The 16,100-nt window shown below is 35.8% G+C and overlaps 1 protein-coding gene across 1 annotated transcript in view; it reads left to right on the plus strand.

Annotated features, from left to right (window-relative positions):
- NSUN7 (NOP2/Sun RNA methyltransferase family member 7) overlaps nucleotides 1-16,100 on the plus strand; it is a 63,619-nt gene that overhangs the window by 22,044 nt on the left and 25,475 nt on the right. Inside the window, exons 8-10 of the mRNA XM_045076791.1 lie at nucleotides 4,209-4,352; nucleotides 8,190-8,291; nucleotides 13,121-13,238. Coding sequence (XP_044932726.1) covers nucleotides 4,209-4,352; nucleotides 8,190-8,291; nucleotides 13,121-13,238 — 364 coding nt within the window. The remainder of the gene's footprint in view (nucleotides 1-4,208; nucleotides 4,353-8,189; nucleotides 8,292-13,120; nucleotides 13,239-16,100) is intronic.

Consider the following 16,100-nt stretch of genomic DNA (forward strand, 5'->3'; position numbering starts at 1 on the left):
GTGGACTTTAAAATAACTATGATTAGTATGCTGAAGAGACTAAATGTCAAGTTGTAGAATTTTTGTAGAGAACTGGAAACTATAATTCTTTTAAGTCAAAAGAAAATTCTAGAACTAAAAAATACAACATGTGAAATTAAGAAGTAAAAAATTTAACAGTAGATTAGACAGAGCTAAAGAAAGAATAAGTGAACTGATAAGCCACAAGAATATATCCAGACTGAAGCAAAGGGAGACAAAAGGATTAGTAATATGGAAAAGATAATAAAACACACATGAGACTCAGTGATCCAGTGCTCTTCCACATGATTAAGAGCACAGAGAGAGAAGAGAAAAATAATTGAGAAGAAACAATATTTGAAATTAAGGCTGGGAATTTTTCAAAAATAGGTGAAATAAGTTAAGCACCATAGATTCAAGAAGCTCCATGAACTCTAGTAAGAATAAACATATAGAAAAATATTAGATACATTATGGCATAACTGCTGAAAATCAAAGACAAAGCAGCCTGGGTGGTAAAATAGATTACCTTTAATGGAACAGCAACAAAACTAAAAACTAACTTTTCAACAGAAATAAAGAAACCAAAAAACTATTAATATCTGCATAGTGTAGAAAGAAACTACCAAGGAGATTTCTAAACTCAGCAGAAATTTCCTTTGAAAAAAGATATCCTTAGAGAAATGAAATCTGAGCTTGTCAACAGCAGACACAATGGAGGATATACTAAGGAATATTTTTTGAGTAGAAGGAATATTTTCTTATACAGAAAGTTACAGATGCTGGAATAAATGAAAAAGGTAAGTAAACTAAATAATTCTAATCTAATGTTTTGTGGGATTATAAATTAAGGTGGGGTTAAAATATATGTTATAAATAATTAAATTACAACAATGGTACATAACTTAGAAGGAAATGGAATTAATGCTTTTTATCATCTTTGTTTTGTCCAAGAAATGGTAAATGTAGTAAACTATTAAGTAGTGGCATGTGTTATACCTGGGGCAGTGAATAAACAAATAATAAAAGGATGTTTAACTAATATCTAGGAGGGGGTGGAAAATAGAATATGGAGTTGGAATACCATATTACCATAGAAGAGGTAAGACAAATAGAAAGCAAGTAGGTAGATTAAACTTTAAAAAATATATATGTAAACACATTACATATGCATGACTAATACTTGAAATAAAAGACAAAGAATGCCAATATTAGATTTTAAAGATCAACTATATGCTGTTTATAAGAGAGACCCTTACATAAAAGGATATTAAAAAAACTTGGAAGCACAAAAAAAGATATACATTATATATGCTAACAAAAGAGCTATTGACAAAGTAGATTTAAGTCAAGAAACGTTACTAGAAATATAGCATGTTCATCAGGAAAATAAAACAGTATGAAAGAAGTATGTACTTAATAATATAATCCCAAATATAACTAAACTATAGATTTCACAGATGATTGTTGCAAGGTTGCTAGATACAAGGTGATATACAAACCAATTTCTGCATACCAATATCAAAAGTTTGAAAACGAGTCAGATACTTTTTACAATAGTATCCAAAACCATACCCATTTAGGAGTACTTCTCATAAAAGATGTGTAAGACCTCCTCATAGAGCTATGGACCATTACTGAAAGACAGAAGACCTAAGTAAAAAAAAAAAAAAAAAAAAAAAAGATCATGTTTATGAACTGAAAGACTCAATGTCATTGAGATGAACTTTCTAAGTTGATCTGTATGGGTTCGGTTCAATCCACATGACACTGCAGAGTACTGACATGTTTTTTTCAGTAAATGGTGCTAGAAAAAGTGAAACCCATCCATACTTTACATACCATCAACACAAATCTAGAATCTCCTGGAATTTATTATAGGAAAAACACTTAATGACTGTGATTGGTAGAGATTTCTTAAACAGGACACACAAAGCACTAACCATAAAGGAAAAGATTGATACGCCAAACTAGAGTAAACTTTTAAAAAATTTAAAACTTCTGTACATGAAGAGAGTGCAAATGCGAACTGTAGAGAGGGAGTATATAAACTGGTGAAGTTTCATCCACAGGGTATAAAGAGTTCTTACAAATTAACAATAAAAAGACAGCCCAGTTGGAAAATGTGCAAGAGACGTGACCAGTCATTTCACAAAACAGGATGTCCAGATGCCAAAAAAACCTAGGTAAAAGTAGTCAATCCCATTACTAATGAGGGAAATGCAATTAAAATCACCACATGTCTACGGAATGATTAAAATTTAAAATATTGGGAGGGTGCTTGGATGGCTCAGTTTGTTAAGCATCTGACTCTTGATCTCAGCTCAGGTCTTGGCTTCAGGGTAGTGAGTTAAAGCCCTGTGTTGGGCTCTACACTGGGCATGGAGCCTACTTTTTTAAAAAAAAGACTGTCAGTACCAGGTACTGGCGAGGTAAAGAGCATTGGTAATACTCAAATACAGCTGGTAGGATTGTAAACTTGTACAAACACTCTAGAAAACTAGCATTAATCACTAAAACTTGAATAGGTACATACCGTGACCCAGCATTTTACTTCTAATCGCCCACCTGAATTTTTACCTAGTTAACAAGAGAGAATAGGAACCATTAGGTAACCACGCAGTAGAGGAAAGGAAGTTTCTCCTTTTAGAAGTCTTCCAACTAATAAGTGATAAAAGGATGACAGACCTGAAATGTGACTATTTTGCAACCCCTTTGCTAGTGCTGAAAAGACAACTTAATGGGTGAATATGATGTGACTTGTGAAGTAGTTTTGTCCCCTTTCTGTCCTCCCCCCCCCAAAAAAGGGAAGAAAGAAAGAAAGAAAAAATGGAATCTAATTAAGCTTCTAGAGATCCAGCTACTAAGTCATAGGAAGCACAGAAGACAGGAACATGTTAAAAGTACACTCTAGGGAAGCAATTAGCGAAATCCAGACTACGGAAAACTCTTCGTAGTACTAATAACCATGTTTCATTAGGAAATAAATTGTAAGAAAAAACGGAAAGGGAACCTATCAAAAAGAAATTTAAAATAAGGCTTAGCAGCTAATTACAATGTATGTATCTTATTAAAATCCAGATTCAAACAAACTGTAAAAAATTTTTGACATGTGTGAGACTATTGGGAAATTTAACACATAATTAGATGCTTTTATTATCCAATGATAATAAGGAATTATTATTTTTTAATTTGTGTGGTTGTATTTTTAAAGGAGTTCTTATCTTTTAGAGATATATGGTGAAATATTTATAGATTCAAATCATGTGGGTGGGTGGAAGTGGGTACAGATCTAGATGAGACAGAAGTGGGCAGGAATGGTTCACTGTTGCATCTCCATGGTACGTACTTGAGACTTTATTATAGTTTTTTGTCTGTTTTAATTTTTCTGACAGAAACTTAAAAACAACAACAATTTCAAAACAGACAGAATAGGAAGACAAACACGGTGATCAGACAAGAGAAAGGGGTTGGGTGAGCAGTTTCAGGGGTGACTCCTCAGCAGGGGAGGGGAGGGGGAGCCATTGCAGAAGTGGACGGGTGGCCTAAAGATAGGGACACAGACCACTATACTCTGAGGGAGGGCAGACTTTCTTAAACCAAATTCCCAAGTCCTTAAGGGACTTTAGACTCCCTCATAAATGCTGCTGACACTCATTTTTCACTGGAGAAGATAACATATAAATGGAGATTACAAATGGCAAAGGGAAATAACCAATACTGAGCATTTACTATGTACCAGGCCCATACTAAACTGCTTTATCTCAGTCTTCACCACACTCAGATGAAGCAGGCATTATTATCCCGTTTTATGAATATAAGGAAATGGAGATTCAGAGAGATCAAGTCACACAGTTAGTAAACAGTGGAGTTGGGAGTCACACTTGGGTATTTCTGCCCCCAAAGCCCATTTCCCTCCACCACATCACACTATTTTGAAAGAGCCTGAAGTCCACAATGAAAAATGAAATGACATTTTATGTAGAAGGTATTTAAATCTCAAAATTGTTCCCTCAAGTGAAGGAGAAAGAGAACTCATGTTTTAACTTTAGGAAGTTATCAGAGAACAATAGCTCTCTTTTCTATGTTAAGATGGTTTTTTTGTGATGTTGAGGATTTAAAAATGAATAATAAATCAATCTAGTTACATACTGTATTAAGATTTTTAATTAATGTTTTTACATTAATTTTTGGTTTTTTCCTCCAAGATATTGAAATACTTCATGAGACATTTCTTAACATTGAATCAAAGGATCATAGATTACAGAAAGTTAAAGTGATTCTGCTGCTACCTCGTTGTTCAGGACTGGGTGTTAGTAATCCAGTGGAATTTATACTAAATGAACATGAAGGTACTTGAAAATTTTTTAATTTATAAATTATTGAAACTTGTTGATAATTTCAAAAATAAAGTTATTTAAAATCATTAAAAGGACACATTAAATATATCTGATTAACGAATAGCTATCATGTATAGAGCACTTACAATGTATAAAGTACTTTACAGGCCTACCTGAGTAGGCCTAAGTCTACCTAAGTAGATCAGTCGGTTAAGTGGCTGATTTTTTATTTTGGCTCAGGTCATGATCTCAGGGTCCTGGGATGGAGCCCTGCGTTGGGCTCTGCACTAGGGACGTAGTCTGCTTCTTTCCTTCTCTCTTTCCCTCTGCTCCTCCCCCTGCTTGCACTCTCTCTCTCTCTCTCAAATAAATAAATAAATATTTTTAAAAATACAGTACTTTACATTAATTGTCTCAGTTAATCCTTATAGTAATCCTTTGTGATATGCACAAGGGGAATATTAAAAATATCTAATAATTGGAATGATGTAGGCCATCAGAACAGATGTTGGCCACTATGCTATTCTGGTATACACCAGAACTCAAGATAAAGACATTAAAATTTATCAGCATTTTAGATTAAAAAACTGACACTCATAAAGCTTAATTCATTTGTATAAGGTCACAGGTTCTAGTTAGTAAAAGAGCTAGAATTCAAATGTAGATCAGCCAGACCCTACAGACTGTTCTAAAATGGCCCTAATTAAATCATTATCACATTATTTCAAACTCAAGACTTCTTTAACCCCCAGTATGTATGTTTTATGATATGACTACCTCAGATTAAATATTAATTCTAGCAATATTTTATTTGCTTATTTAATAAATCATAAAATATTATTTAACACTGCCATTTATTGAGCACTTGTATATAAGACAGTGAACCAAGCATTTTGTTTTGACTATTTTATCAAGTCCTCACAAGAACTCTGTGAATCAGTTATAGTAGTCCCCCATTATCTATGAAAATTCATTCCAAGACCCCCAGTAGAAGCCTAAAACCATATGCAGTACAGGACCCTATATGTACTGTGTTTTTCCCCATACCTTTGCACCAATGATAAAGTTCAATTTATAAATCGGGCACAGTAAGAGATGAATAATTATAAAATGGAGCAAGTATAACAATATTCTGAATAAAAGTCATAGAAATATGGTTTCTCTTTCAAAATATCTTCTTGTACTGGACTCACCTTTCTTGGCGTGATGAGATGCCAAAATGTCCATGTGACGCGACGAAGCGAGCTGAGTGATGTCAGCACCGTGACGTAGCGTTAGGTTACCACTGACCTTCCGCAGATTCGGAGAACAAGGATCCTCTGCTTCCGGGACCGAGGCTGGCCTTCAGTAACTGAAACGGCGGAAAAGAAAGTCACAGATCCTGAACTCTGGTTTTCTACATTTTATGAGTCCGGACTCTGAGGCTCACAGGTTGAAGCTCCCCGGAGTCACTCAACTAGTGTCAGAGCCCAGATCCGAACACACCAGCTCTGACTCCGAGGCTGACACTGGGAGCCACTTTCTTAATCCGAGTATATTTGCTGTGCATTAACTGAAACGGATCCTTACTCTAATCCGTTCACACTGAAAGCTCTGGTTAGATAAGATTGCCTGGAATGTTAGATAACGAAGACGTTTCACCAACATTCAGCGTCGAGTGAGCACCTATTTTCTGTTTCTCCAAGGACAGAATAAAAAATGAGAAAACTGCAGGGACAGAAACTAATATTTATTGCACACAACTATGTGCCAGTCAATATTCTAGGTGGTACGCATGCGCTATCACTTAATATCTACAATCACTTTTTGAGAATAGTGTTCTTTGATTATCTCTATTTTGTAGGGGGAGGGGGCAAGACACAGAGAAATCTCACAAGCTGCCTAAGGTCACGTAGCTAGTCAACAGAGAAGCTGGGGTTAAATTCAGATGAGTTAGCGCATTCCGCGATACTGCACCATGTGGAACTGGGCTTACACTGTTGTGCATGGAATTTTGACATGTTATGGAAACTTTCTTCCCAGCGACAGTAAAACAGAAGAATAACCAACTCAGATGGGAGAATGGTGACCTGAGACTCTCCCTACATTAACTGAGAAATAAATAAGAATTAGTGGACACTGGAGAAGGAGGGGAAGAAACAGTTGTACCTATAATAAACCTCGCAGTCAAGAGATCTAGAGCTTCCAACTGAGAGACTGTAGCCTTACACTGGGCGGTCTTGAACTGGGAATGCCGGGGGTGGGGTGGGGGCTGGTAAACTAACCACAGGTAAAAAGAAACTAAAGGCTGGTTGGAGCTGGGAGAGTGGGCTGGGAAAGCCCAAAGGGACCACCAGTGATGGAAAAGCAGAAAGTAAAAAGTTTCCTAAGTTTTAGCAATGTTCTGAAAACTTTGATCAAGAGACAACAGGATAAGCCAAGAAGCTGCCTTCCACAAACCTGGGAAAAAAGGAGGTTTCCTCTGAGGAGGTAATACAGAGCTGCTGACCTAGTGCCCAAGGTAGAAATATTAGTAATAAACCTAGTGAGGATGAACCCAAAAGACTTAGATATGAGGTACAAGGGAGAAATTGTGTATTAGTTTGAAAGACATTTTAACATGAAAAGATATTTGAACCATTGGGGAGTATATGAAATTGTTCTTTGCTAACAACTTGGAATTACATTAAAATGGGGTGAAAGAGGTAAATTGATATGGTTTTAGAGTACAATGTGTAAATGGTCCTCTAAGAAGTGGTGAATGGAGATAGAAAAATGTGAAGTATAAAGCTAAATTGGGAAGAAATGGAGTTTAATTAACCTTTAGTGATAGTGCTGGAAAGGAGAACAGCCAATTATGGCATAAATAATTGATTCTCACTCCAGGGAGTTACTGAGAGGCAGAATAAACAGAAATTAGAGGTTTGGACTCCCTGGTCAGATTTCTGAGAATCATGGTTCTACAGAACTATGGTTCTGTAGAATGACTACATTCTGTAGAATGAATTCTGAACTACAGAATACATGGTTCTACAGTAGAATCATGGTTCTACACCTAGTAGTTATGTGACCTTAAATAAGTGGTTTAATAGATGTTTGAACAGTTTTCTTCATGTTTAAAGGGGTAATAAAGGGGGTGGTAGGGGCACCTGGGTGACTCAGTCCACGAAGGGAATCTGCTTCTCCCTCTCTCCCTCTGGCCCTTTCCCCCCACCACCCTAGCTCGTCCTCATGCCCTCTCGCTCTCAGTCTCTTTCAAATAAATAAGTAAAAAGTATTTTTAAAAAGGGGGTGGTGATAAAATAATGTATATAAAACAGTATTCAATATATCTTAGTTAATATCAAGGAACTCAGTTTAAAATTTTTCCTAAAGTTTTCTTTAAGAGTTTCTTGACTTCTTTCTTATTCTATGAAGACATATATTCACTTCTCTTAATTTTTTTCTTCCAAAATTTCTTTGCTAAGTTAATGTTGTTAACTGTATCCTTTTGTGTTTTTTCCTACTCAAATCTAACTATATAGCTCATCACCTTTCTGCCCTGGAAATAAATCTCTTTTCTTTTCCTCTATTAGTTTCCAGAATTACAGCATTCTCTCTGTTGTACCTAAATGACTTAGTTGGCTAGTAGGATGACTGTCTCATAAGAACTTGGAGAAGAAAAACAATATTAAAACTAAGCAAAATTACCTTTATTTAGCTTTTTAATTTTAACTCAGCATGTTTATAATACTATTTATGTAGTTTTAATAAATACTTTCCATGAAAACTCTAATAGGAAAAATGATTTAAAAATTAAACTATGTGTTTATAGCAATATATGAACAGCACCCAATAGTGATGTATTTTAAAAAATTTATTTGCTTTTAGATACAGGTTTACTTAAAGATTTCTCTCAAGGAGGCACATCAGAAGATAAACTTCACATTCTTGCTCAACAGCAATACGAACAGCTCACACATGCAATGAAATGTAAGTTCATCATCAGTGCAATCTTAAAATATGTTGTAAATCTTAGAAACATTAATACTTCATTTATCTATTACAGTCGGACAATGAGTTGTGAATCCTACGTAAATTTTCCAAAATTAGTGCCTTCTAATACCAGAATATTTATTTTTACTCAATTTCAGTCTGTCTTTTATTTATTTTTTTTAAGAATTTATTTATTTGACAGAGATCACAAGTAGGCAGAGAGGCAGGCAGAGAAAGAGGAGGAAGTAGGCTCCCTGCCAGGCAGAGGGCCCGATGTGGGGCTCGATCCCAGGGCCCTGGGATCATGACTTGAGCTGAAGGCAGAGGCTTTAACCCACTGAGCCACCCAGGCACCCCTCAGTCTGCCTTTTATAAAAATAGGTTCTGTGCTATCATTTGTAGCATAGGTTAGCAAGTATAATAAACAGTTTCTTCATGCTGCAGTAAAATAATTACATAACATCCATTATGGAACCATTTTGTTTTCTTTGGCTTCTTACTTGATGTGATTTTTCTGTTGTCATTGTGCCTGCCCATAATAACTATTCTACCATCCAAATTTTAATCAAACTCTTACATCGCTTAGTACTAAACAGAGAATAGAGAAATGCAATTACAAACAAAGCCTAGATTTCTTGATTTGAATTCTGAGTAACTAAGGTCTTTATATATATATGAATATCTATGAAATAAATTGGTTGGAAGATTAGAAGGTTGGTAAATAATTTTTTGATGCTTTCTCTAATTACTTTATTTAAAATTACAGTATCATCTCCTGAAACTATCCTCCATCCATACTTTTTCTCTACAGCACTTATCACCTCCTAAAGATACTATCTGATTTAACTATTTGTGTCTTATCATGTCAATAAAGCATGGAAAAGCAGCTCCCCAGGGGCAGCGATTTTTGTCTGTGTATCTTGGATGCCTAGAATAGTGCTTAACATGGAGTAGGTGCTTGATAATGTGTGAATAAATGAGTGAGTGCCAGTAGTAGTCTTATCTCATTTTACAGAAGAAGAATCTGAGAGTTTAACTAAATTTTCCAGGTTCATACAGCAGTTAAGTAAAGAATTGGAATCCATACCGAGTATGGATATAGAGTCCTTTAAACTAGTTCTGTGATATGGTTTGTGGGAAAAAGCCAGGAGGATCAAGCTCATGGTGCTATGCAGTGTTGCTTGTCTGTAACTGGCTTGGTCACATTGCTTGAGCTTCCAGTTTCCAGATAGATCGATGAAACCAGCAGCCTGTTCTTTGAAAACAATAAAATCGATAAACCCCTACTCAGACTTATCAAAAAGAAGGAAGAAAGGACCCAAATAAATAAAATCACAAATGAGAGAGGAGAAATAAAAACCAACACCACAGAAATACAGTTGTAAGAGAATGTTATGAAAAACGTGATACCAACATATTGGACAACCTAGAAGAAATGGATAAATTCCTAGAAACATATAAACTGCCAAAACTGAAACAGGAAGAAATAGAAAACTTGAACAGACTGATAACCAGCAAAGAAATGGAATCAGTAATCAAAAACCTCCCAACAGGGGTGCCTAGGTGGCTCAGTTAGTTAAGCATCTGACTCTTGATTTTTGACTCAGGTCATGATCTCAGTGTCCTGGGACTGAGCACTCATCAGGCTCTGTGCTCAGTGGAAAGGCTGCTTAAAAATTCTCTCCTTCTTCCTTTGCCTCCCTACACACACACACACACACACACACACACACACACTCTCTCTCTCTCTCTCTCTCTCTCTCCCTCTCTCTCTCTCTCTCTCAAATAAATAAAAAAAAAGTCTTTAAAAAACAAAACTAAACAAAAAACTCTCCCAGCAAACAAAAGCCCAGAGCAAGATGGCCTCCCAAGAAATTCTACCAAACATTAAAGATTAATACCTATTCTCCAACTATTACAAAAAATAGAAATGGAAAGAAGACTTTCAAACTCTTTCTACAAGGCTGTATTACCTTAATTCCAAAAACAGACAAAGGATGAACATGGATGCAAAATTCTCAATAAAATATTAGCAAGCCAAACCCAACAATACATTAGAAGCATTATTCACGATCAAGTGAGATTTATTACTGGGTTGCAAGTGTGGTTCAACATCAGTAAATCAATCAACATGATATACCACATTAATAAAAGAAACAATAAGAACCACATGATCCTCTCAATAGATGCAAAAAAAGGATTTGACAAAATACAACATGCATTCATGATTAAAAAACCTCAATAGAGTAGGGATAGAGGGAACATAACCTCAACATAATAAAAGCGATATCTATCGAGTCTTACATTAGGCTCCCTGCTCAGCAGGGAGTCTGCTTCTCCCTCTCTCTCTCTGCCTGCCACACTGTCTGCTTGTGCTCGCTCTCTCTCTCTCTCTCTGACAAATAAATAAAATCTTAAAAAAAAAAAAGGCCATATATGAAAAACCCATAGCTAATATCATCCTTAGTGGGGGAAAAAATGAGAACTTTTCCTTTACAGTCAGTAACAAGACAGGGATGCCCAACCTCACTGCTGTTACTTAACATAATACTGGAATTCCTAGCCTAGCAATTGGGATAACCAAAAAAATAAAAGGCACCCAAATTGGCAAGAAAAATGTCAAACTTTCACTATTTGCAGGTCACATGATACTCTATTTGGATAACACAAAAGACTCCACTAAAAAATTACTAGAACCAGTAACACAAATTCAGTAAAGTCACAGGATACAAAATCAACGGACAGAAATGTGTTGCATTTCTGTACACCAATAATGAAGCAGCAAAAAGAGAAATCAAGGAATTTATATCATATACAACTGTACCAAAAATCATAAGACACATAGGAATAAAACAACCAAAGAGGTGAAAGACCTGTTCTCTGAAAACTGTAAAACACTGGAGAATGAAATTGAAAATGATACAAAGAAGTGGAAAAACATTCCATGTTCATAGGTCAGGAGAACAAATATTGTTTAAATGTTGCACTATGCAAAGCAATCTACACATTTAATGCAATTCCTATCAAGATACCACCATCACTTTTCATAGAATTACAACAAATAATCCTAAAACTGTACAGAACCACAAAAGACCCCAAATAACCAAAGCAATCTTAAAAAAGCAAAACAAAGCTGGAGGCATCACAATTCTGGACTTCAAGTTATACTACAAAGTATGTTATTGGCACAGAAACGGACACATAGATCCATGGAACAGCATGGAAAACCCCAAAATGGACCCAGAACTAATCTTCAACAAAGCGGGAAAGAATATCCAATGGGAAAAAGACAGTCTCTCTTCAACAAATGGTGTTGGGAAAACTGGACAGCAACATGCAAAAGAATGAAACTGGACCACTTTCTCGTGCCATACACAAAAATAAATTCAAAATGGGTGAAAGACCTAAATATGAGATAAGAAACAATCAAAATCCTAGATGAGAACACAGGCAGTAACCTCTTTTACATTAGACATAGCAACTTCTTACTAGATAGGGCCCTTGAGTCAAGGGAAATAAAAGCAAAAATAAACTTTTGGGATTTCATCAAGATAAAAATCTTCTGTCCAGTGAAGTAAACAACCAAAAAAACTAAAAGGCAACCTCTGGAATGGGAGAAGATATTTACAAATATCCAATAAATGGTTAGTATCCAAAATCTGTAAAGAACTTGTCAAACTCAACACCCCAAACCAAATAATCCAGTTAAGAAATGGCAGAAGACATGAATAACATTTTTCCAAAGAAGACATCCAAAAGGCCAACAGACACATGAAAAGATTCTCAACATCACTCATCAGCAGGGAAATGCAAATCAAAAGTACAATGAGGTATCACCTCACACCTGTCAGAATGGCTAAAATTAACAACACAAAAACAACAGATATTGGCAAGGATGCTGAGAAAGGGGAACCCTCTTAACTGTTGGTGGGAATGCAAACTGGTGCAGTCATTCTGGAAGACAGTACAAAGGCTCCTCGAAAAGTCAAAAACAGAACTACCCTATGATCCAGCAATTGTACTACTAGGTATTTACCCAAAGGATAGAAAAATACTGATATGAAGAGACACATGCATGCCAGTGTTCATAGTGTTCATCCCAGCATCATCAACAATAGCCAAATTATGGAAAGAGCCCTAATGTGAATTGACAGATGAATGGATAAAGACGATGGGGTGTGTATACACAATGGAATATTGCTCAGCCACAAAAAGGAATGAAATCTTGCCATTTGCAACAATGTGGATGGAGCTAGAGAGTATTATGCTAAGTGAAGTCATTCAAAGCAAGACAAATTCCATATGATTTCACTTATACATAGGGTTTAAGTAAGACACAGAACAGATGAACACAGGAGAGAAAAAAAAGAGGCAAACCAGAAAGTGGACTCTTTTAACTATAGAGAACAAACTGAGGGTTTCTAGAGGGCAGGTAAATGGCGGGGTGGATTAAATGGGTGATGGGGATTAAGGAGGGCACTTACTGTGATGAGTACTGGGTATTGGATGTAAGTGACGAATCACTAATTTCTACACAGGAAACTAATATCACACTGTATGTTAACGAACTAGAATTTAAATTAAAATTTGAAAAAAAGAAAAAAAAGAATTTTCAGTTTCTATACAATCCAATTAGACTTCCTTTACTTCTCAGTCACAGTCTTACATTACTAATCTGTGCTTTAAAGGGGAGTCATGCAAGCGTTTATGGAAATCATTCCCATTACAGCCATGTGGTATTAGTATCAAGTAGATGTTTGGAAACATAAATCTGTTTAGAATTGTTAATGGGGCCATTATTATTATTAATTACACCTCCTTTATAGTTACTAAGGCTCAAGCAGTCGTTTATTGCACATGTTCAGTCTACCCAGAAGAAAATGAAGCTGTCGTGAAGAAAGCACTAGAATTTCAAGACCTTGGGATTAAAGTACAGCCTTACAGGTAAGAAAAGAAAGGATCACTTGGAACTCAATCAGATATTGCTGAGAGTAAATGGTTGTGATTTTCTAAGTTATATAAAGACATTCCACGTCCTTTTTGTTACACTTTAACATGACCAAATAACCCAACTTCTTACGACTATAATGCAGATTCTGTGGAACCTTTGCCAATGGCTGGGCATGAGTATTCCCTTGTAGTACTAACAGTTCTTTCTGTTGTTGTTATCGTTAGTCAAGCTAAAGGCATTTTGGCTTTGAGGTGGTTGGTTTTTGGATAAATTAGATCTAAATTTTATATCTTGAGTTTTATATACATTTATACCTCAGTAAAGTATAAGAAAAATAAGTGTATAAAATAACCTTAGGAAGGAGAGAGAAAATTATTTATTGCATGTTTATTATCTGAAAACACATTTCTTAGCCTCTTGTAGCCTTTGTCCCTCAAAAGGATTGAGGTAAAAATAGCCTAAATAATTCAAGTAACTTCTGGGTACAATGCTGCAGTAAAATATGGATAGAGGGCAGAGTGAGAATATTCCACTCTGAACTGGAATTCAGAATATTCCATCTGAACTGGAATTCAGATGACGTTCATCTGAACTGAACGTCAAAATAAGGAGTGGATCTAAAAATACATGGCCCCAATTAGTTCTTCAAGACTGTACAGTAGGTATTTTAAAACATCTCTTCTATTTTTTACTTACTTCTCATGTTCTGAATTTTCCCATAATTCTTACAGAAGTTCCTTAATATGCATATGGTTTGCTCCCTCCTTTTGATGTGATGTTTTTTCCTTTGCCATTCACAAGTGGATATGTTAATTACACTTGTATTTCCCTTCTTCTTACTTGACTTGACTTCCTAATTAAGTAGCTCCCGTTGGTGGCCAATGGCCAATCTCCTGTTCTAAGAGCTTCTCAGCACAGCATTAGCTAAATCACCATCTAGTGGCAAAGAGAATTATTGCGGGTATATAACCAAATTCATCAACATGAATGATTTGACTTGTCTTCTCAGGGATGTTTCCTAAGATTGTAATGTGGCAAAAATGGAGAAACATTTTATTTCATTAGATTTTATTTCACGTAAGCCATGGTAAATGATTAATCCATAGTATGGTATAAAAGACACAAGTAATATTAAAAGACATGAAGACAGAATAATGTGGGATTTGGTCTAAAATTGGAGAGTATATTTTTTCAAGAGGTTTAACTACTTGCAAAGGATGCTGTTGAAAGAACTTATGAATTGATTAGGGAAGCCCAGTGTCTGGCTTTTAAGAATCATTTCTTAATTCCCCAAATAGTAGGATTTACATTTGAAAGCAATATTATATGCCATCCAATCTATTCACCTATCTGGTGTTTAAATTTCCTTCTGATATTCCAAAAACAGCTCCGTTTTGGACTTTAGCCATCATGGTACTTACCTTAGGTTTACGCTGCCTTTTCTTCCTTGTTCTATACTGTAAAAACTTCAAACATTACAGAAATACTAACTTTTAAAAAAATGAATTTTTCCATGTTCCCATATTCCCTACCTCAGTGGGTCTTGGTGAGGATTGAATGTATTAACATATGAACATCACGTGACACCCAACTGTTCAATGAATGTTCATTGTTATGGTTATTGCTATTGATCTGTAAGCTGTCTGCCTGTGTTCTTTACCACTTTTTGAACTGCATTATTCATCTTTTCCTTTTTCTATGTCTCATTGTTTATTAGGGATATTAGCTGTTTTCATAAGAATAACAAATATTTTCTAGATTGTTCATGTTTTAAATATTTAAAAACTTTTAATTCCAGTATCATAAACATACGGTGCTATATTAGTTTCGGGTGTGCAATAGAGTGATTCAACGGCTCTACCCATTCTCAGTGCTCCTCATGATAAGGGTACTCTTAACCCCTTTCACCTTTTCCCTCACCCCCCACCACCTCCCCTCTAATAACCGCCAGTTTGTTCTCTATAGTTAAGAGTCTGTTTCTTGGCTTGCCTCTCTCTCTTTTTCCCTTTGCTTGTTTGTCTTGTTTCTTAAACTCCACATATAAGATTCATACCGTATTTGTCTTTCACTGACTTACTTCATTTGGCATTATACTCGCTAGCTCTATCCATTCATTGCAAATGGCCAGATTTCAGTCTTTTTAAGGCCAAGTAATATTCCTGTGTGTGTGTGTGTGTGTGTGTGTGTGTGTACCACAGCAAGGGACAATTGCATTGTTTCCATACCTTGGCTATTATAAATAGTGCTGCTATAAAAAGACGGGTATATGTACCTCTTGGAATTAGTGTTTTTGTATTATTTGGGTAGTGCAATTGCTGGATCCTAGGAAAGTTCTATTTGTAGCTTTTTAAAATTATTTAATTATTTTTTATTTTTTATAAACATATATTTTTAACCCCAGGGGTACAGGTCTGTGAATCACTAGGTTTACACACTTCACAGCACTCACCAAAGCACATACCCTCCCCAATGTCCATAATCCCACCCCCTTCTCCCAACCCCCCTCCCCCCAGCAACCCTCAGTTTGTTTTGTGAGATTAAGAGTCACTTATGGTTTGTCTCCCTCCCAATCCCATCTTGTTTCATTTATTCTTCTCCTACCCCCTTAAGCCCCCATGTTGCATCAACACTTCCTCATATCAGGGAGATCATATGATAGTTGTCTTTCTCTGCTTGACTTATTTCGCTAAGCATGATACGCTCTAGTTCCATCCACATTGTCGCAAATGGCAAGATTTCATTTCTTTTGATGGCTGCATAGTATTCCATCGTGTATATATACCACTTCTGCTTTATCCATTCATCTGTTGATGGACATCTAGGTTCTTTCCATAGTTGGGCTATTGTGGACATTG

This window comes from Mustela putorius, unplaced genomic scaffold (genome assembly GCF_011764305.1).
Source record: "Mustela putorius furo isolate JIRA1106 unplaced genomic scaffold, ASM1176430v1.1 tig00000083_pilon_pilon_pilon, whole genome shotgun sequence".
In the NCBI taxonomy this organism is placed as follows: Eukaryota; Metazoa; Chordata; class Mammalia; order Carnivora; family Mustelidae; genus Mustela; species Mustela putorius.